This window comes from Hemicordylus capensis, chromosome 1 (genome assembly GCF_027244095.1).
Source record: "Hemicordylus capensis ecotype Gifberg chromosome 1, rHemCap1.1.pri, whole genome shotgun sequence".
NCBI classification, from domain to species: Eukaryota; Metazoa; Chordata; class Lepidosauria; order Squamata; family Cordylidae; genus Hemicordylus; species Hemicordylus capensis.
Genome location: NC_069657.1, coordinates 310,285,527 through 310,307,955, shown reverse-complemented (window position 1 = coordinate 310,307,955; position 22,429 = coordinate 310,285,527). Strand labels below are relative to the sequence as shown.

General features: G+C 38.9%; 1 protein-coding gene across 7 annotated transcripts in view; it reads left to right on the top strand.

Moving 5' to 3' along the window:
* HMGN3 (high mobility group nucleosomal binding domain 3) overlaps nt 1-20,199 on the top strand; it is a 39,639-nt gene extending 19,440 nt beyond the window's left edge. Inside the window, exons 2-7 of one of the 7 annotated variants that reach the window (XR_008314146.1) lie at nt 6,843-6,893; nt 12,791-12,820; nt 13,808-13,855; nt 17,708-17,821; nt 17,938-18,123; nt 18,354-20,199. Coding sequence is in view for 6 of the 7 variants with exons in the window: in XM_053287008.1 (XP_053142983.1) it covers nt 6,843-6,893; nt 12,791-12,820; nt 13,808-13,855; nt 17,708-17,821; nt 17,938-18,069 (375 nt within the window). In the remaining variant the exon portion in view is untranslated. The other 6 variants (XM_053287009.1, XM_053287012.1, XM_053287011.1 and 3 more) reach the window with 6 other exon arrangements.
* Nucleotides 20,200-22,429: the final 2,230 nt, after the last annotated feature.

Here is a 22,429-nt window from a genome sequence, read left to right as displayed (position 1 = left end):
GTGTGTCTACAGTAGCTCAGTAAAGTGCCTTTACATCAAGAGAGAGTTATTATTTCAGTTCTGATCAGTTACCTAACTGATGCAAGATACATTCATATAAAATGCAGATGAGGTCCCAGTTCTGAGGATGTCTGTATACATGTTACGTTTTTCAGAATTTATGGTCAATGTTAGTGGATGGCAAAGTTAAGCACTTGCTGTGCCCTTAGATGATTAAAGGTCCCACAATACATAATTTTCACCTTTCCATAATTTTCATGGGCCAACGTCTTAACTAATGAAGTGCTGGTGCTGAGAATGGGTTCTATTAATACAGCACTGGTACTTGTGTGGGTTGGAGGTGTGGCCAACTTTCCTGGAAGCCCTCTGTGTCACCCAGTAATATATCTCTGAGGGATTGTGGCTGGACTAATCTGATGCCTGAGCATTTGTATGTTTTATTTGTCTGCACAAGCTAAAATTTTGGGACCAAACTTAATTCTGATGCCTGCCCTAGGAATTCAGAACTAGGGGTGTGCACAAACTGGTTTGGGCTGCAGGCCGAATTTGGACTGGTGTGTGGCCCAAATTGCGGTCTGTGCACATCCCTATTCAAAACATTTCCCAGATTTACTAGACATTGCTCATATTCTTTGCTAGACTTATAGGTAATAGTTGACTGCCAAGACCATTTTCCTTATGGAATTGCTATAGTAGCAGTATTCAGACATTATTTCTGAATGTGCACAGGAAGGAGCCGAAAAGCACCAAAAAGCAGTATTGATGTAATTGGTGATTACTGTGCAAAACAATAAAAGTTAATACTGTTGGTGACTTGAGCCATGGGGATGAATGGTGTTGAAACTGCCAGTGACTTAAGAATATCCTTTTTGCCCAAAAGTGTTGGGGGACACAAGAAATCTCAGCATATACAGAGGGCATTTTTTCTTCTTTTTTGTTGCCTTTGATTGGGGTGGATGTGTAGACTATGTTACAATCATAACATTGGCTTCAGCTTCAGATGGATGATCAGCAAATGGTTTAATTCCCTGTGTTCTCTTGAGCGAAGACTGGCTTTCCACCATGACTCTTGCTTTCCTCATATTTTCACACAAAGGACTGTGATCTCACAGCTTCAGTGCACATGGACCACACTGGTCCTCATGCACAGGGACTTAGATTCTATTTTGTGTGAAGTGTGCTTCGTGCATGTGCATATGCACACACACACACAATACAGATTTTCCATTATGTTTGCACACTGGTGTTTTTGGTTTGTTTTTAATAAAAGAAAACGGCACTCCCCGTATGTTTAGGATTTTAGACTGGACCCCATAATGTTGACATCTCTAATAGAATTTTCTTTATCCCTTTAATAAGATGAAAGAAAAGGTTTGTTTGCTGCCACTGGCTAGTCTGACTTTTGAAGAGTAAATATGAATAATCACAACTTCAAAAATAGGAGCATGTCATATCAAATAGATAATCTCTAGATGGTAGATTCAGAGCCATTTTAATTTTGTAAATATGAAGAAACTGGAAGGAACAAAGAAACACTATAAATATACACAGACTTAGAACTGTGAGGCCAAAGTATTCTCTCAGATTCTTCTGCTTGTTTCTCTGTGTTGAAGAGGATAATAGTTGCCAAGCCTGTGCTAATTGCATTCTAAAAATCATTTTTTCACCTCTATAATTTCCAGATTCTTGCTGAGTTACTGGGCTGGTTTGGGAATATTTCCCCCCTTCAGTCAGCAGTAATGGTAATTGAAGCAGTTAATAAGGCAAGGCTTATCAATACATTTTGTGTTGTCACCAGCCCATAGCATCACTACATTTTAAATTCAGGAGATTCTACAAAAGAATAATTTACAATTAGATAAGACTGTCTTAGAGAATCCAATTTCACCCTTCACCTCCTTCCACTCATGCCCCCCAACTTTTGGCATTTGCACCAAATATTTGCCACAATTCAAGACTTAGCAGTTTAGGAAGCTTTTTTGTTATTGTTTTATAGGCTTTTGTTAACGAAAATACCATGCATTTTGTAACACAAGACCTTCAGCTTTTTTAGTGTTAGGCATGATTATGTGTTAACTTGCACAGTTTTTCCTTAAGTGTTTCCTGATTAATCGGTATATTAATGCAATAAAGCTTAAACAGTTGTTGGGTAACTGAGAATCTGAATGGCATTTTTTTTTTAAATTCCATTTTTTGAAGGATTTACCCTTAGTAAAGTCTCACTGGCTTAAATTAATTAGACACAAGACAACAGCCTGCAACTTCAGTCCTTAGCATGTTTATTTGGAAGTAGGTTTAATGTGTTGCAGATAGAGTTGTCTGTGTGATGGAAATGTATCTTGCCTTTTCACAGGTGGCTCAAGAGAGCTAGTATAGTTTATTGGGTAAATTATTTGTCTATGGCCAGGGAGATTTCCCTACTCAGCCATGCAAATTACTGGGTAACCTTGTGCCAGTGTCAGCACAATCTTCTTCACAGGATTGTTTTGAAGAAAATCTGTATATGCTGCCCTAAGTTCCTTGGAGGAAGTCTAGTATACAGACTGCTGACTGATCTGGGAGCGAGTATGATTAATTATAGAATAAATATGGCAATATGGTAGCAAGGTGATAGGTGGATAGCGAAGTTAACCTCAGAAAAATCAGTAGCATTTAGCTTTATTAAATAAATTTTGAGTTTTCATTTTATCATTAGCAGCCTTTCAGCAAGCCAGAATGGATTGGTGAAGGCTGAAAGTGCAGGATTTGATTCTTCTCAGATAGATAGATTAGATTACGTGCCGTCAAGTCAGTGTTGTTGTTGTTACATTTATATCCCGCTCTTCCTCCAAGGAGCCCAGAGCGGTGTACTACATACTTGAGTTTCTCCTCACAACAACCCTGTGAAGTAGGTTGTGTTGACTCTTAGCGACCACATAGACAGATTCTCTCCAGGATGATCTGTTTTCAACTTGGCCTTTAAGGTCTCTCGGTGGTGCATTCATTGCTGTCATAATCAAGTCCATCCACCTTGCTGCTGGTCATCCTCTTCTTCTCTTTCCTTCAACTTTTCCCAGCATTATGGACTTTTCAAGGGAGCTGGGTTTTCACATAACGTGTCCGAAGTATGATAGTTTGAGCCTGGTAATTTGTGCCTCAAGTGAAAATTCTGCATTGATTTGTTCTATGACCCATTTGTTTGTTTTCCTGGCTGTCCATGGCATCCTCAAAAGCCTTCTCCAGCACCAAAGTTCAAAAGCGTCAATACTTTTTCTTACCTGCTTCTTCAAAGTCCAGCTTTCACATCCATAGAGTGTCACGGGAAAAACCACTGTCTGAACAATTCTAATCTTTGTAGGTATAGACATGTCACAGTATCTAAATATCCTTTCCAAGGCCTTCATTGCAACCCTACGAAGTGCTAGTCTGCGGCTTATTTCTTGACCGCTGGATCCTTTTCTGTTGATGGTCGATCTTAAAAGACAGAAGCTATCCAACACTTCAGTGTCTTTGTTATCAGTTCTGAGGCTGGTTGCTGTACCCGTTGTTATCAGTTTAGTCTTCTTTACATTTAGTTGTAGTCCCATTTTTTCACTGTGCTCCTTGACTCATTACTAGTGCTTGCAGATCATCCACATTCTCAGCTATCAGAGTGGTGTCAGGCTATTGATGTTTCTTCCTCCAACTTTAAAACCATGCTCATCTTCTTCCAGTCCAGCTTTTCTCATTATATGTTCAGCATATAATTTGAATAAATAAGGAGAAAGTATACAGCCTTGTCTTACTCCTTCGCCAATCTGGAACCAGTCTGTTTCACCATGTTCCGTCTGGACTATGGCTTCCTGACCTGTGTATAGGTTTCCCATGAGAACAGTGAGATGTTCCGGGATGCCCATTTTCCTCAGGATATTCCACAACTTGACGTGGATGACATAATTGAAGGCTTTTCTGTAGTCAATGAAGCACATATTGACTTCTTTTTGGTATTCTTCAGCTTTCTCAGTTATCCAACATGCACTAGCAATGATGTCTCTTGTTCCTTGGCCTTTTCTGGAACCAGCTTGAACAACTGGCATTTCCCTTTCCATGCAGGGTTCTAATCTGTGTTGAATGATCCTGAGCATTATTTTGCTAGCATGTGAAATTAAGGATATTGTACGATGGTTTGCTCAATTTAAGTCTCCCTTCTTTGGTATGAGTATGTAGATTGACCTCTCCCAATCTGTTGGCCACTGTGTTGTTCTCCATATCTGTATGTGTATATATTTATATTTATCTATATATAAATATAAGTAAATATATATAAACATGGAGGCTTATGTTATCCTCACACTTATAATTTCAAACCACTGGGCAAGGCCATATCATCCCATATCATCAGAGAAGCCAGCCTTAACTTTACAGTTCAGCCGAGAAGAGATATAAGAGGATCAGAAGGAGCTTCCTGCTTTCAAACTTTTTTTTAAAGCTGAAAAAAAAATTGATTTAGCATATTGCTCTATTTTTAAATGGGAAAAAGAGCCTCAAAGCTTGGGGCTTAGATAAATAAACCAAATATTTGTGGCTCATAATAAATCTACTGAAGGTGGACAACAATGAAGATTTTTCTTTACATTGTTTTTGGATACAGGGAAATTTTTTTCTAAACTTTTTTCTTTGATATTGTCCAACATAACATAAAACATTTAGAAACAAAATAGAGAATAAAACATTTAATATCAACATTGTAAATAATGTCACCTTTGATAGAAACACATCACTAAAAAATCTCATATTCAAAAACAGTATTTTAACCAATATAAAAAGCATTACATCAGTGTACAATACCTTATGATGTATCATTATAGTACAAAATAAAAATAATTTTTAATCTTTCTGAACTAGTATATTTTTTATACAGTTTATATGTAACTCACTAGATAACCTTGTTCCAGTGTCTATCTCTCAGCACAAAATGGCATCTAGCATCCAAAGATGACACCTATATTATTGAGTGCATAATAACATTTATACGAGAGAATAATTTACCTTGAATTACCAAATCTCACATTCTCTCAAACCAGTCCCTTATGATGTGACTGAGGCTATATGTGACCTTATGACTGAGGCTGTAGTGCTATGAATGCTTAATATACTCTGAATAAGCCCCACTGAAATCAATAGCGGACATCCTGACCAAAGTTCTCAATAGTACTACTCAGGGAGTAGTCTAAAGAACTAGTAAATGTCAGTTGGAATTTCTCTATTAAATTTAATCAGGTTATCAGCCAGCAGGGCTTACTTTGGAGTAAATGTACATAGAATCAAGATAGCAGTCAGTTTCATTTCACAACTTTACAAATAAGAGATTTTGTTTGCATCCATTGTTGCTTACTTGCTTGAGTTGAGTAATCGAGCAATAAGAAATCACATGTGTCTCTAGCTATCTGTTGCTCCCTCAAATCTATTCTCAAAAATGTTTCTATTATTTCTTTTTTCATTATTTATCTCTTCAGTTCTGTTTTCTAGTGACGTTTGTCAGTTGAACCAGAATGCTGTACGAGCTTTCTGCTTCATCAGACATGGGTAATTGACTGGTTGTTCTATTGAAATCAGCCACTAAGTTTTCTTCTGGTACTCTTACAATTTTAATTTGTATTACATTTTAGAGTCTGGAGCACAGTTTTAAAGAGTAATGTGCTCACTTTATAATATTGCAGCTTGTAACAGAAACTCGAATGGAATTAATTGAATTAATTTTGTGATAACATTTAAATCTATCTTTAGCAAAAACCTATAAACTACTGTAAGCCCGGTAGCCGATTTACCTGCCTAAGGCACTCTGCCAATTCGATTACTTGGATTGGGGAAGCAGATGTGACTTCATGACTGCCTGGTTAAGTTAGAGGCAGGGTGAATTTGAAAAATAGTTTCCTTGATTCAGTTTGGCCTGTTTATCCTTTCTGCCTGGTGAGCCTCTTAATTATTAGCAAAGTGTGTATGTCTGTGTCGTATTTGGAAAGAGAAGCATCCAGTTTCCCTATGGTTTTCTGCATCCTTGTTAGGCTAAGTCTCCAGACTCCCCTTCATACCTTTGTCTTACCAGTCGCTAACTATTTTAATCCCCCTAAGAGCCTGTGAACGTACCTTGTTAATCAGCTGGAAACTGTCACTGTGGGATGCAAGCACTGTCTCCTTTTATATTGTAAGGCAGCTGATCTGGCGTCTTTGTAGCAAGCTTGATTCTTGCCATCCTTATAAGACTAATTCTCCATTTTGTTTAAAATGATGTTCTGCTACTGTTGTGTGTGTGAAAGCAAGGGAACTACATATGTTGCCTGTGCATTTCTTGACTGAATTCTCATCTGGTTGCATGTGGCATTTAAATATTGTGTCAATTTCACTCCCTTACTCCATCCCATCCCTAGCCAATAGAGCTGATGTATTGGGCTGCCAGCAAAGGGTTTAACAGAAATTTATATTGTTTCCATTTGTTAAAACTAAAGAGTGAATTTTGAAATCATTCAGAATAATTTATTTCATAAGCAATTTAAAATTGTACTTTTAATAAGAATTTCGAAACCAGAGGTAAAAGACATATTTAAAATTGGCAGGGGTCAAATAAGCTATTGAAAATGCAATTCGTTCTCTGATTTAAATTTGTGTAATCTTTGATTATAATATTGGGCCATACAATCACTGTTACATTAGACCTCTCTACCTGGAAATTAGGGTAATGTACAAGGAATTGCACCATCCAATTTAGAGTGATAGCATAACATGTAAGGTTTGGATTTTGGTTACTCATTTTTGCCAAATATGTCTGACTGACCTCTTTAATTAAGAACACATTGTAATTGACTTGACTGTATCATTTCTTTTAGTCTCCAGAGGGTGCTGAAGGCAAGGATGCAGCAAAACTAACGAAACAAGAGGCGAGTATGATTCCTTCCTTGGCTTTTTATATACTCTTTCTATTATTGATGGCTCTATAGGACCAGATAGTAGAGAACAGTGAGAACCATGGTTAGCTAATCTGTGGCCAAAGAAGTTGTGGTACATCAGTGAGGAGTGAGTCAGGCCTAGAGCTTTATGTACTTTGTCAAAAATAAACTCCGTGTTTTACAATATGGTAACACATGCATATTCTGTTTTTCCCCCTTAAATCAAACAAATCCCAGAAAGCCAGTAGTTTACACTATATAATGTATATTTCCATATGCCTTGTTTTGCATAATTTTCTGGGGGGGGGTGAGGACAGGAAACTGTGCATAAGTTTCATCTCCTATGCTTCTGTGCAAACTTCCTCTGATGTCTGACGATTCAGTAGCATTGCCAGTGCCCACATGAGTTTAGCTTTTCAAGAATATTAGGACACTGAGATTCTAGGGATTTTAAATTTGGTATCAGATGAAAGGTGGTGGAGTGTAGTGATGAAGGATGCGGGCTGGGAAGTGTTCCCGGTTTGAATGTTAACTCAACCATGAAGCTAGTAGGCAGTGTTCAAAATATAGGGAGAACAGAGGGGGTCTGCCCCCTTACCTTTTGGGGGGGCTGTCCCCTTAACTATTATTTTTAGAAAACTACATGATTTGGCTACAATGACAAGAAGACTGGTGCGGGGAGTCAGGAGGTGGGGCTTGTGGATTTCATTAAGGGTCCCTCTACCTGCCCCCTGCCCCCCCACCCCCATTCAAGTGCTGCCATTGTTCTCTCGGCATCAGTCTCCTTTTTCCTTCACCCCAGCATTTAGGGAAGATAATTCTTGGCATTAATGCAGCAGCATGCTTCATAAATATCTCAATAAGCCTTTCAGAAACCTTCTAAAGCTGGTCAGTATTATTATCTCAATATTGCAGATGAATGGGTGAGACTGAGATATGAAATCTTGCCAAAGATCACATAGTACATTAATGACAGAAACAGAATTTGAACTGGAGTCTTCTTGATCCAGAGTAAAGTCTCTTACCTAGTATACTAGAGTATAGTACTGACCTGCTTTACAGTTTCCTGTAATCTGTGCCATGAGATAGTGCTTCAGCACTTTGAATCAATGCAAAAAGCAAAAACAAGAACTAGAAACAAGCAAAATACTAACTACAGAATCAATATAAATAAATAAACAAACAAACAAACAAACAAACAAACATCAAATCTACATACATTTAATATAGGGTTAAAATAATTACAAATTAAAATATTTGTCCGTGTCAAAGGCCAGGAGACTTTTCTTCAACTTTTCAGTAGCATGAACAAATATCACTACCTGAATACCTCTTAAAATGCCGTAATCCTGTAACAGAAATGATAATCTACTAAAATCATCAGGGAACACTTGGGCATGTATGAAAAAAAGAGGTATCTATCCCTGTATTCAGACAGGAACTGGCAATTTAAAAGAATACAGCATATCATCCTCTTGGGGGTTAGCACGTCTGCATATAAGGAATTCCATTTCTGAAATAATTTTCAAATACACTTTGCAGCAAATTGCATGCATTTTGAACTTGCCATAGGCTGTTCTTAGGTGAGTTAGAAGGTACATCTGTAGGTAAGGAACAGGACCAATAAAGACCTTAAAGACTGCATACCATTTCAAAGAACTTCGCCTTCTTGTGTTATACAGCACCTCCGTCAATGCTCTGTTCCAAATAGTAATCTTTGCCAAGACTTTGGCAGTATCCCAGGTATTATGGGGAATAGGAGGTGTTGCACAATGCTTCCTGATGTGCTACTGCAGGTATGTGTGCCCCCTGCCCCCACCACCTGTGGGAATAACAGAGTCACTGTGCACTAGTTTGGCAGTCATAGTGGACTGAACTGAGTACTAATTATGAAATTATTATTTCAGTTTTCACACTCACATGGTGCAATCACAGGTGCATGGAATCTACACAAGCCTAGCTAAGACTAAGGGTAGCCAGTATAAGGTGCTACTACTTATTTTGCTTTAAAAAAGAAAAAAAGAATGTCATCTTGTAAATCAGAGATATGAATGAATGCACTGTGAGAGTTGGAATATTCATATCTCTGGCATGTCTGCTCTGCAAGTGTACTCACTTCCATCTGGCCCAGGGTTGGTTTATGTTGATTGGTTTGCTGTGGAGACTGCATGAATGCAGTGGTCTGTACCGCAGAATTGAGATTATCCTCAGAGTTAGGATCCTCTCGGGCAGCTGTATTTCCCCCTTGAAGTAGTTTCTGCTATAATCTTACAGCTTAAAACAACAACACTGGCAATAATAGTCCAATTGCACATTTTTCTTGCTTTTAAAATATTTCCTCTACTGGGGAGTATGGCTGATGCCTTTGCACAGATCAAAGTGTGCCGGCGGGGGTAGGGTGGGGTAGAACAGCTGCGTGATGATGAGAATTATGATTGTTCCAGTTTCTCTTGGATTTTAAACTATTGCAACACAGTTGTAATTGAGAGTAATTTTGAGCAAAATGTCACATGTGCTGCTCCCCTTTTCCTTTTAAAGAGGCAAAATTGATGCTCCCACAATACACACAGTAAGGTCGTTCTCATGGCCATAACAGCGGGGGGGGGGAGGTAGGTTCAACCTTGCCTCCCCTCCCCCAGATAAGCAAGGAGCTCCTCTCTGTCTCTGTCTCTGTCTCTGTCTCACACACCCCAATCCCAGCACTTATTTCTGGAGGCTGGGGAAATGAGCTCCTGAGCTCTGGCCTCCAGTAATCCCATAATGCACCACATGACGTGCGCAGTGCATTGACGGATTCCCTCATGAGTTGGGTACTGTAGGTGCTCAATTCTCTGTGCACTCAGGCTACGTACAGCCCAAGAACACACACAATCCTGAACCTGGGTTTGAGGGTGGGCTTATGTCCTCTAACCCCAGTTAACAGCCGGGGTTAAAAGTCGGGGTAGTGGGGGTGGAAGCACCGGGATCGGGAGCTATCCCAGCACTCCACACGAGCAGCCCAACCCATGCTGGGCTGTCCTAGCCTGGGTTGGGCTGCTCGTGTGAATAGCCTCAGTATTTGTCAAACAAACAGCTGTTTGTAGTAGAGGCAATGTGACATTGAACTACACTATACCTGTGTCCATCTTTTATCAGTGCGGATGAAGCTAGGTAGATGCAGTATGTAGATGCAGAGAATATGTGCATAAGATAGTGTGAAACCTGAGCCTCCTAGGAAAAACAACATCTAGGACCATATTTCTCTGTAGGCTTCTTCTGAGAGGCTCAATTTGTATACTCCCCTAAGTGGCTTCTCTATAGGCATAACAGGGCAGAACAAATGCTTGCATGCTCTCACCTTGCTTAACTGTGTAATATATGAAGCAGTTGCTGTGCTGATGATCCATGAAAATGATTCCCCTTTTTCTAGAGACAGAATGGTTGTGTGAATCATCCATGTATATGGCCATGTTGCACATTAGCTTGTATCTGTAGATGTTTCATGTTTCCCTAGCTTACCACCAGAAGGGCTGCTTTGGTCAGTCTGTGGATCTAGCCCAAACATACATGGCTTCACTCACTACCAAATAGTAAGGGTTCCATTCTCATGTATGTGGAACTAGGGGATAGCATTTCCAGTTATAGGTTATTCCTTCAACTGTCTTGAGCCCCAGCATGCTTTATTTTAAGATTTTCTCAAGCAAGCACCATCGAATTGGTTTTGTTCTTTTACAGCTCCTACTTGTTCTTTTGGAGCTTGCCACCATATTGACGCGGAACTGTTCTCCACAGAAATCCACTTTATGGCAGGAGATATTTGTCTGGGTGAAACTGACATTTAAGTGATGTCACTTTTGGTATTTTGCTGGTTGTGTTTTATGCAATTAAGTTTGCATTAAGTTTTAATTGTTTCGCTATTGGAGCCTCTTTGTGTTTTATCTTTCTTTTCATGTATTTATTTATTCATGGGACTGTTTATCTGTTTTTATGTTTGTCAGCTGAAGGTCTGCTGACCGTTAATTAACATGATTCTGATACTAAAACAGCTCAGTACATGGAACATTTTCTCTAGCAGTTACTTAATGCATGATAAAAGAATCTTTCAAAATCGCATGAAGATACTAATGTTTTTATTTTCAAAATGTTCCCAATTTGATTTGTCCCCACTTATTCTTTAATATTTAAAGTTGGTTTTTTTAAATTCTTACAATAAAAGACCATTTTTTATTTACAAAACCAAGTATCAAAGATAATTAACAATGAATTGCCTCTCTTCTGAAGCACTTAAATGTTCTCCAGAGGGAACATTTGAACTTACAAAAAACCTTAATTGTGAGAAACTAGAGATGTAAAAATTTGTGAAGCATATGAAGGTAGTTGGCTTGAAGCTAAATTGTGGGGTGTTTTTTTTAAGGGATGGTTATGTAGAATAAAACATTCTTGAAACCATAGCAATTATTTTATTTAGAATATTTGTATACCACTCTTTAATTTAAAAAAAGTTCTCAAAGCAGTTGAGTGGCAAAAGGAATGAGAAGATGGTTGCTGTTCTAAAAGGGCTCACAGTCTATGAAGAAACACAAGGTCAGCATCAGCAACAACTGGAGAGATGTTATGTTGGGTTGAATAGAGATAGTTACCTTCCCCCTGCTAAATATAAGGTAGCCACCTCTTAAAAGGATGTTCCTTTGTCCACTTAGTGGGTACTCATAATTATTTGGATAATGGGTACTCATAATTATTTAAGGGAATGCTAAGCTCTAACCGTTACTTCAGTCTGGTATGATACAGTTCAGTAATTCTCTTAATCACTCTAACCCAGGGCCACATGTGTGCCACAGTTTAAAATTTAAGACACCATGAATGAATGAACGAACAAACAAACAAACAAACAGGCAGGATCCTATTTCCATTTATGGTTCACTTTTGTTGGATCAGGAATACAGTTCAGTGTTGCTAGATCAATATGTTCCTGCCTCATTTTTCACTCAGTGACTCTGCAGATTTCTCTTAAGTGAAGTACTCCTAATTTTAACTTCCTCTCCTCAACATTTCCATACAAGTCTACCATCTAGCAGGTGTTACAATGTTTCAAGCTACTGGCCCTCATTTTTGTCATATTCCCATTACAGGTGGCCCTTATTCATGGAGGTCCCATTGGCTATAGGTGTGAATACGGAAACCATGTATGACCCTCAGGGACCTGTTTTCAAGTAGCACACTGTGCTTCATGGGGAAGGGAAGGTCGTCAGAAATAACCCACCACTGAGCCAGTAGTTTAACTGAGTTAGTTGTACTTTTCAGAAGCACTGATGCTTCTACCATTATACCAGTGCTTTGTTAGTTAGGATGTCAGCCAGTGATTACTTGCATCAAGACTCCTCAGATTTTCTTGCAAGAAACCTCAAATTCTGCATGAAGCAAGTCTAAACTGATGTATGTATTATATCAGTTTAGTGTACACATTTATTAACTATGCATGATTTAGTGTCCAGTGTTGGGTGTTCACAAAATACAATGTTTTGTTTTTCCAAGTTCCATTAACCACATTTATTTGAGGGTTTTGTTTGCTTATATACTTTGGGCTTTTGAAATCTGTCTGCATGATATCATTTCCACTGATCCTGCCACAAGACATCCCACAACTGTGAAAAGAAACAAACATAGTTGTGAAATAGGTAGATAAGATTTCAAAACATGATAACTGAATGAACTGTCTTCTCAACAAGTACATGTATATGCATCTAAAACAATGATCCCTCAGGATGCAGATTTTTGCATTTGGTAATGAAGACTTCTGTTGTCTTACAGGTACATTTTATTTTGTTGGCAAATGAATGACAGACTTTTACCTTGTTTGGATGTGAACTGCTGCAAATCTGCAAATATGTTTTCTTTCCCTTTTATAGCCAACAAGACGATCTGCAAGATTGTCAGCTGTAAGTATTTATAAGAGCTGTTTGTGTAAACATGAAGGCACTTTCTCTCTCATTCCAAACCATACAAGTTGGCACTGGTTGTGCCATGTAATGAGTGGTAAGATGTTCCTTTGATTATGTCCTTATTCTTGAAGAGTAGTGCAGACCTCAGGAATAACCAGCCCCTGAACAGTGAGAAGTCTACAGGAGCACTGAAAGGTTTAGTTTTTGTTCAGAGGGCCCTGGGAACCTATGGTGTCTTTGTAATATTCTTTAACCTATCGATATAAAAGCAGAGCATATTGGAAGTAAGCAGACACATCTACGGTGGCCAGCAACACCCCTGATCCTTCCAATTTCTAAAGAGCAGTTATTTCAGTTAGCTGTAAGTCTACATCTCCATCTAAATTCACCACTCTCTGCCTACCTCCCTTCCCCCAAATCAAACTGGCTCCAGGCAGATTTTTTGCTCCTGACTCTGCTGGAAGATGTCATATTCCAAAGGTTGAAGAGAATATCCAAGCTATCTGCAAGACAACCTTGGCCATTCAAGAGTGTTAAGGTTCATTCACATCCCTGACACAGGCCTATCCATGGTAATCAAGCTGGCCAAATTCACCAAAATACAAATTAGGTGTATTTGCAGGTGTCACAAAAGTAGATGGCAATTGGTAGCCAATGGTTTTTAAATAGATTTGGTAACGTTTGCGTTGGGTGTTTGGTGCCTCATTTCTTTTAGAGGAAAACATGTACAGTATGTGTATGCAGGGGTGGTCCTTCCATGTGGCAGGGGGAGGTGATCAATTCAGGGAGGGGTGTGGGGGCAGCAAGAGCCAGGTCCTGCCACCATGAGCACTACTCCACTGTCTGTCAGATGTGGAAGCGTATCTGTAGACAAAAAAACCTATGGCGTCTTTGGCATTGCATGCTAAAAAGTGGAAAGGTTGGGGGTCATGACACTTAGTAGTAACTGTGCTAACTGTCGGACTATCTGAAAATATTTCCTAGAAACCAGCTCCACCAAAAGCTGAGCCTAAGCCAAGGAAAACCACTAAGGTAAAAAAAACACACCCTCTCTTTAAACTTGAAGTTTCTTCACATTGTACAATTATGGGCACATAACTTCCATATGTCACTAAACTGAGCCTGCTCAGTCTACCTTACATGAACTTAATAAAGGCTCTTAAGTATTATTTATAGAGAAATTAATATATCCTGAAGTAATTAAAATAAATTTCTGGTTAACACAAGAAAAGGCAACAGCTGTGTGTCAGTAGATCTCATTAGTTTCTGTGGAAGTTTTGTAACAGTAACTGGAGTGCAGGATTGTAGCCTGAAGTTATTGCTACATATTGAAGCTATTCACATGACACGAGATATGGCTCGTGCTGTCAGGAGCCCTCTGCTCCCAGCTGTTCCAGAATGCGGTACCTGGACTTTTTAACCCTGTGTTTAGCTGAGGTTAAATGGTCCTGTGGTTTGTTTAATCTCAGCAGGCTATCATGAGTATGAGCATGATCACTGCCGGTTTAAAAGGCTTTCCCCTAGCCTGCCATCATTTCCAGCAGTGAGCTGGGGAGAAGCAGAGACTGCGCTGAGCATGGCACGGGGCACTCTGGGATGCGGGAGGGGGAACTCCTCCCACTCCTGGCTTTTGCCATTGCTGTACTGCCGCTCGTGTGGTTACACGGCAAAAATGATGATGTTTGTCTGCCAGGGAAGGCAAGCGAGTTCCTGCCTTCCCCACAGACCTCCATGAGGAGTGGTGGTGTAAGGTCATGTGCATGACCTCAGTGTATGTTTATTAATACAAATCAAGGGAAAATGTTAATGTCTAGAGGCAAATGCATATAATGCCTAATTATGTCATTTGGACAGAGAAACCAGCTTCTTGTACTGTATAGAATTATGTATTAAAAAGCCGATAGATTATATTTTGGCTGCATGCTCCATTTTATGCATGTATATCATAATGAATTGTTACCATTCATTGTATATAATGAATGCATATTGAAAACATGTATATTGAACTGAATTACATATGAAGTGTGGGTTCGCACAGTTGCCACCAAGTCAGTAAGCTGGGAACCAAAGGTTCCCTGTGAGCACATGCTCCCGACAGGCAAGGTCTTGTGTGAGGCCACCAACCACCCCTTCCTGTGCTGCATTACTGAGATTCTCCTGACTTCGCCCAACTTCTGTAACCAAATATGAAGTTGGGTGGACAAAGTCAGGAGAATCTCAGTAATGCAGCACAGGAAGGGGTGGTTGGTGACTTCACACAACATGCCTGCCAGGAGTGTGCATTCCTGGCTTACTGACTTGGCAGTGGTCATGTGAATGCATCCAAAGTGGCTTGGAGTAGGCAACAGAGTGGTTCGATTGAAATCAAGGTGTTCTAAATCACTGATTTAAAGCAAGTTTCCCACTGATAGTTCTTCACGTATTTCTTAGAGAATGGTACAGATCTGGTCACTAAAACATGTTAGCTTACAATTCAATAAAGCATTTACATCATCTAAAAGGGTATATTAGGCGGGTCATTTTTATTTTTAGATAACATGATTTTTACAGATTTAGGAAATAATATCGAATACCTGGGTTTTTTTTAATGTAATGGATACCTTTATTCATTACCTGTGTCAATAAGAAGAAGGAAATCACATATACAAACAACATAGCTCTTATATTTTGTTAAACTAAATAAATTTAAATTTTACACAGATGTTTTACATTTGCAGTTGAAGCAATGTCCTTTAAACTGAATTCCAGCAACTAAGCCCTGGGTCTCATTTTTTCCTCTGCTTACATTGATCACCTTTTCTTTTTCACCAAGGAAAGGAATTTCTTCAAAAGATTCCCAGATAGGGTCTCTCTTAGAAGCCATGACAGTTTTTCTCTGGCAGAGTGTGGTGGAATCTGGGACGCTGTGTGATAAATAATGGTGTCCCATTTTCTTTCAGATGTTTCTTTTTATTCTGCCTCCTTTCCTATACTAAGACCTTGTCTTAACTAAATCTTCTGCCTTGGCCCCACCACAAACAGCAATCCAACTATCCAACATGCCATTCCATATGTAAATTTAGTCTGCTTAGAAACAGAATCTATAAGCCCAGAAATTTCCCAAAGCAAGAGCTGGTAGTTATTGGACAGTGCTGGATGGACTAGAGCCATTTTCATGAGATGAAATTCCTTATGTTTTGCCCTGCTTAGGTTTTTTGGTAGATAACTCAATGTGTGTGGGAGAGCCTTTAATTAATCTTCAAGAGACTATAAAGTGTAGGTGTAGCATTTTTATGATGAGATTCAATTTTAACCATGCAATTTGTTAAATGAGATATTTAGATGTGTGTGGTGTCTCCCCCCCCCCATTAATTGTAAATTTTAAAAATCTGATTTAAATTAAAACGCAGTTTTTAAAAAGCATCAGTTTTTATCCACCCTGTTGGGCAACATCCACCCTGAGTTAGTCATGACTAAATCTTTTTGAAATTAATGGGTCTTAAATTAGTCATGACTAACTTGTTCCATTGATTTAAATAGTGCTTAGTCATGCCTTACTAGTCAGGATGTTGCCCAGTTTCTTAACTACTGATGTACCAATTCCAAATTTATAATTTCATTCTTTCTTGAAAGCCAATCCGTGCCATTTTTTAATTCCTACAGAATGCAAAAGTAAAATGGAGTCTTGAGAGATTATTTTCCAAAATAACTTTAAACAGATTTGGATTGTATAAGCAGGAGTTTCATAATCTGTTATATAGGCAAGGTAGTTCCATGAATAATGAAATATTATGCTTCATCTTCCCTGTGAATGTGTAAAGGTGTGGCCATCTCCCATCTTGATAAAAGAATACCATTCTGAAGAGGATAGTTTGTTAAAAGCTGGTGTCTAATGTTGTGTCTACCAAAAACACTGTGCATGTGCAATGGGGGAGGCATAATTTTTGCCAATTCCTCTTCCTTCTGCAGCCCTTTATGCCTATTAAAAATATGACCCTGAGGGTCCTGAATAGGAGATTGGCAAAAATTGCCCCTTCCCTGGTGTGTGTGTGAGACAGACATTTCTTTGGCATGAAAATATTATGCCAAAGAGTTCAAGACCACAGAATGAGCAAGAAAACAAGGTTGAGTGACATGGACTTCTCCCTCACAGCTCATTTCCAGTACTTGTGCAACGTGGGGAGAAGTATAGTCCCCTGATGCGAGGACAGAAAATGCATCTTTCCCTCTTCCCACAAGATCTGGGAGGTGGGGAGAGCAAGCACAGGTCACTTTGGATAATCGGAAGTGACCCTGAGTGTTTTAATTTTAATAATAATACATGTAAAACGCTGTTTACATTGGCTGACATCCAGAGCAGCATTTGGAAGCTGCAGCAGGAACTGCATCCTTGCAAGAAGAGGCTGCTCTTAGCTCAGCCAGAGTTTTCCTGAGTAGCAGAAGGTGCATACAGAGGGAGGGGAAAAGATTTCCGCTGCTCTCCCCATCTCCATTAGTGCTCTTTGCCTTCTAGGCATATGTCCTTGGGAGCTACATGACTCTCGGGGAAATATATCTGGAAGCCAAAGAGCACTTATGGAGGCAAAGGAGAGCAGCAAAAATCGCTTCCTCCACCACACATTCTGCTGCTCAGGAAGACTGGCTGCAAGGATGCAGCCTCTTGCTGTAGCCTCTCAGTTCTGTGCTGGATGTTGGCCATTGTACTTAGACATTTGGTAGAGGTGGCATTATTTGCAGTTTTCCTTTGAGCATCTGCTAGCTCAAAGTCATTCTGAATTAGTTTAAGACCCAGTTGCTAGTTTTTACCATTTCCTGCATGTAGTCTGACTTTTGGAGAGGCTGATCATTAGTGGGAAGCTTGCGCTAATTTATAATACCTATATCTCCTTACTTTTGATCTATCAGAAGGAACCTGGAACAAAGGCTAACAAAGGTGCTAAGGGGAAGAAGGATGAAAAGCAAGAAGCTGCAAAGGAAGGTACTACACCATCTGAAAATGGTGAAAATAAAGCTGAAGAGGTACTTTGCACACAAAGCTCCTGCTGATTCAGTCAGTGTGTTTTGTAATTCAATTTTTCAGCCATTGAAAGCATGTTCATAATATTTCTTTTTATTGCCCCATGATGTTATTACAGATTCGCATCTCTCGCTCAACTGTTAGTGTTTCAACATCCAGAGGTGCCCCACCCAGCACACTGTCAGTAAAAGGGCAGATTGAAACAGTGAAAGTTAAGGGTACGATAGAGAATTCTGCATGTGTGCAGTGAATAGAAACAGATAGTAGTGTGGTGCTTTTCATTGTGAACAATGGAAGCTGGCAGGTAAGGCTTCTATGGCTTTTGCAAATCAGGAATCAATACATTTGAGAGTGTTGATAGCTGTTTAAATTTCACATTTAAAAAGCCTGAAATTGGGCTCTTATTGTAGCAAAAGGAAAGACTTACAGTGTTGGAAGTTTCTTTGTTCTTAATTCTGAGGGCTGCTTTGGTTTGTTTTTTTCAGACAGACTTATTGGGGTAAATGCCATAACACTTCTCTTTACCTTTTGCAGGTACAGAGAACTGAATCTGTAGAGGACAAGTGCGCATGAACTGACATGAACATTTGAGGATGATTTTATGTACCTCTTGGACAACTTTTAAAAGATATTTTTATCAAGTATTTTGTAAATGCTAATTTTTTAGGACTTACGCTAAGTTGACAAACTGTATATGAACATTTCCTCTCCCCCCCCCATACCCGTGCTTCTAGAAATTCCCAATGTTGCCAAGTTTAAAAACAAAAAGTATCAACTTAAGATTGGAAAAAGTGTTTGTAAGATTGGACAAGCATTCCATATACTCATTTTTCAGAAATGTATGTCTTGTGCATATGGTGATGTTTTTACCGTGGGTGTTTGGATTTTTCTTGCAGTTTTTTCTAGAGCAATAATCTGTGGTGCTTTTGTACTTAAGGTTTATGCGATTTTAATGAAACATGTATAAATATGGCCACTTGCTGACTATTTTGGGTTCTTTACATTTGTTTAAAATAATAAATTAAAAAGACACCTTGCCAGGAAATATAATTTTCCAATATTTTATCTAAATCTGAGATATGCCTTATAAATACTTAATTCTTGTTAGGAAGACACTAAGCACACTTATTAGACGTTCCCGTGATTTCAGGACCAGGGTTCAAGCCCATGGAAATCAGTGGGGCTTAACACCACAATCCTAAACATACTTACTTGACAGTAAGGTCTATTGTACGACCAGAGTATCAGACTGCTGAAACACAAATATTCCATCTAAGTGGTTTGTTGGGGAAAGCCAAAATGCTTTCTGCTCCTGATCTTACATTTATGACACATGCAGACCTAGGATAATATATATGTATATAAAAGGTTCACATATATTCAGGAGTCTTTAGAACTTGTGACCCACCAAGACAAAAACTAGCCCACCAGCCATTCACTGCAGCCTGCCAGGTGTTTCAGAAATCCCACCTTATTTCTGCAGTCTAAGGTAGGCAGACATAAATATGAGGAAGGATCAAGACTATGTCAGTCATGACTAGTCCCACTGAAATTAATGGGACTCAAGTTTAACCATGACTAACTTGTCATATTTATTTCAGTAGTGCTTAGTCATGGGAAACTTAATCTGGATCCTGCCCAGGATGTTAATTCAGCTCTCGGTGGGCTACCATACATTGTTGATGATCTGCATTCAGCTGGATGGGTCACAGGTTCTTCAGGGCCTGACATACAAGAACAAAAGATCTAAAATGTCCTTTTTTCCTGTCTTTCTTTCTTTGCTTCTTCAACTGAAATAGACTTTATAGTACTGTAATAGCACAACACATAATTGAGCTACAAAAACTCCATCTATTTCTTGGTGGAGAGAAGCAGAGGAACTATTTCAGAGCTCCCCCTTTTTGCTCTGCCAGAGATGATTACCATATAAACGTCTAAGACTACAAAGCCCTAGTTTCTATCTACTCCAATTTTAATCTACATTTGGTAATTTCTCCTGCCTTATCAGAGGAATGGTGGTTAATCTATCAACATTGCGGTTAAAACAACACTGTATGTGGTACAGCTATCTGGTAGAGATAATGTAGGTGAAGTATACTTTAAGAGGTCTGTGGTTGTGATGGTGGTGTTAACTTAGCTGGATGATTTCTAGTACTCCTGTTAAACTGCTTCCACCCATTATCCGCATCTAGTCCTTTTCCCTCTCTGTTTTTATCCTTTTTGCCTGGGACTTGGATATTTCTATTGTTTGTGGGGTGGAAAGGTGAGGGAAAATATTTCTTGTCCTTCAATAACATTTATTTTTCTTGCTACACTGGTGGCCATAATGTCTGGGGATATATGCATGTTTCAGTCAATAAATGAAGTAATTATCACCTAACCCTAGTGTCCTTATTAATATCTTGCAAAAATTGTACCACCTGCAGTAACCTGCTACTTTGAAAAATATCATTCCATTTCAAAAGCTTGTGTGTTCAGCTCCTCTACTACACGCACAAAGGGAAATGATAAAATGTAACAAGAGCCTATCTTGTGTTGATATGTAAAATAAATAAGATGCCATACATAAAAAGATTCAAGACAAGTTTATATGCAAATGCGTTATATTTTCATTGGCCTCATCAGATCACAAGGACCCATGGCACTAGATTGTTTAAAACAAAAAACCTTCCCCCCAAAACAGCTGTTTCTTTTCATAGAACCAATTCTAACTAAGCATACGCAATTGCTCTATGATTTGCTTCCTACAGTGAAGCCCTATTGACTTTGTTATTTAGCTTCTATCATGAGAGTTTGGCTCTTTAACACACACACACACACGAATTTATTTGCAATATCCCTTTGATGTAGGAAGGTATTATTATCCTCCATCTTGCAGATAGGTAATTAAGACACAAGAGATTTATTTCCCAATCCTTAAATCTATTCTACAAACAGAAAATAGAGTGAATGGAGCTTGCATTGACCGAGAGCTTGGAAGAGAAGATTGCTCATGCTTTGGACAAATTAGGAATTGAACCTAGGGCTCCCAAGTCATACCACTTAAACCTTTTCTTGTCACTCTGCTTGTGGGATTCTCACAAGATCGGATTTGCTTAACGTTTACATTTATGAACATTTTTACCAAGCTGCAATTTCCAGAATGCATGTTTCCACCTTTTGGAATAGGTGTTACTGTCAGTTTGCTAGCTGGAAATGTTAAAATCACTACATTAATCATAAAAGTTAAGTTTGTTTTATTTATTTATTTATTTATTTATCAAAACATTTTTATACCGCCCAAAACTTACGTCTCTGGGCGGTTTACAACAGAATAAAAACAAAGTAAAACATTTGTTAAGACAAAAATGGGAAGGGGGACGCACACATTACAACAATTTAAAAAATTTTAAATAATATTTTACATGATATTAAAATATTTTGTAAATATTATGTAAATATTTCATTTACATAATGCGAACGTCTACGTAATGCTAGCAAATTTTGCTCTAACAAGATAGATACATATCTGTATTCTGAAAGCAAATCAGTAATCCATATTATTCATTGAGCAATGCTATTGTATTTCAGGGATGGAGTACTTTAGCTGTAAAATGCTAACTTAAAGATACCCAGTGCTTCAAGAGTTAATTAATAATAATAATGATAATGATAATGATAATTATAATAATAATAATAATTCAATTTCTATACCGCCCTTCCAAAAATGGCTCAGGGCGGTTTACATAGAGAAATAATAAATAAATAAGATGGATCCCTGTCCCCAAAGGGCTCACAATCTAAAAGAAACATAAGACAGACACCAACAACAGTCACTGGAAGTACTGTGCTGGGGGTGGATAGGGCCAGTTACTCTCCCCCTTCTAAATAAAGAGAATCACCATGGTAAAAGGTGCCTCTTTGCCAAATTAGCAGGGGGTTACAAGTGACATTTTGAAATAAAGTGTAACATTTAATGTACTTCCTTACCTGGAACCCGTATCTAACATTTAAAACAATTTGTAGTTGTGAGAGAGCTAGAGGGCAGGGAAAGTGATACATTCAGAGGCTTTTCGCACATGCAGCAAGGACATGGCTTAGGCAGCCAAGCCCACACAGCTCTTGGCAGCAGGTTGGTGGCAGACCCCGTAGGGAGCCCTGGCTGTTAGCCAGGGTTAAGAGTGCGAGTGTGCTCTTACCCCTGGCTAACTGATCGTGTGTTAGTATCACATGGTGCATTATGGGAATTCCGGGGGCCTCCACCGTCCCCAAAGCTCGGTGCTGCTGGGAGCAGCCGGCAGTCATCTGGGTGGGCGATCCACCACTCAGCAACAGAAGGGAGATCGTTTGCAGGGGAGGTAAGGTAAGCATTTTGAGGCTTCCTCCCCTCGCCCCTTTTGAGCCCTTTCTCCCGATCGTGAGAGAGGATTCTCTGTGTAGGTATGTATATATACATTTCTGTTGAACTTTGTACATCTCCATTATATTATATATTGCAGAACTACCTCCTCTATAGATCAGTATGACACATTGACAATCCCTTACTTAGGGCATCAGTGCATAATATGGCTAAAAGGCAGAATACACATTTTTAATAAAATAAGCTAAAAACATAGGGTTAGAATGTTTTA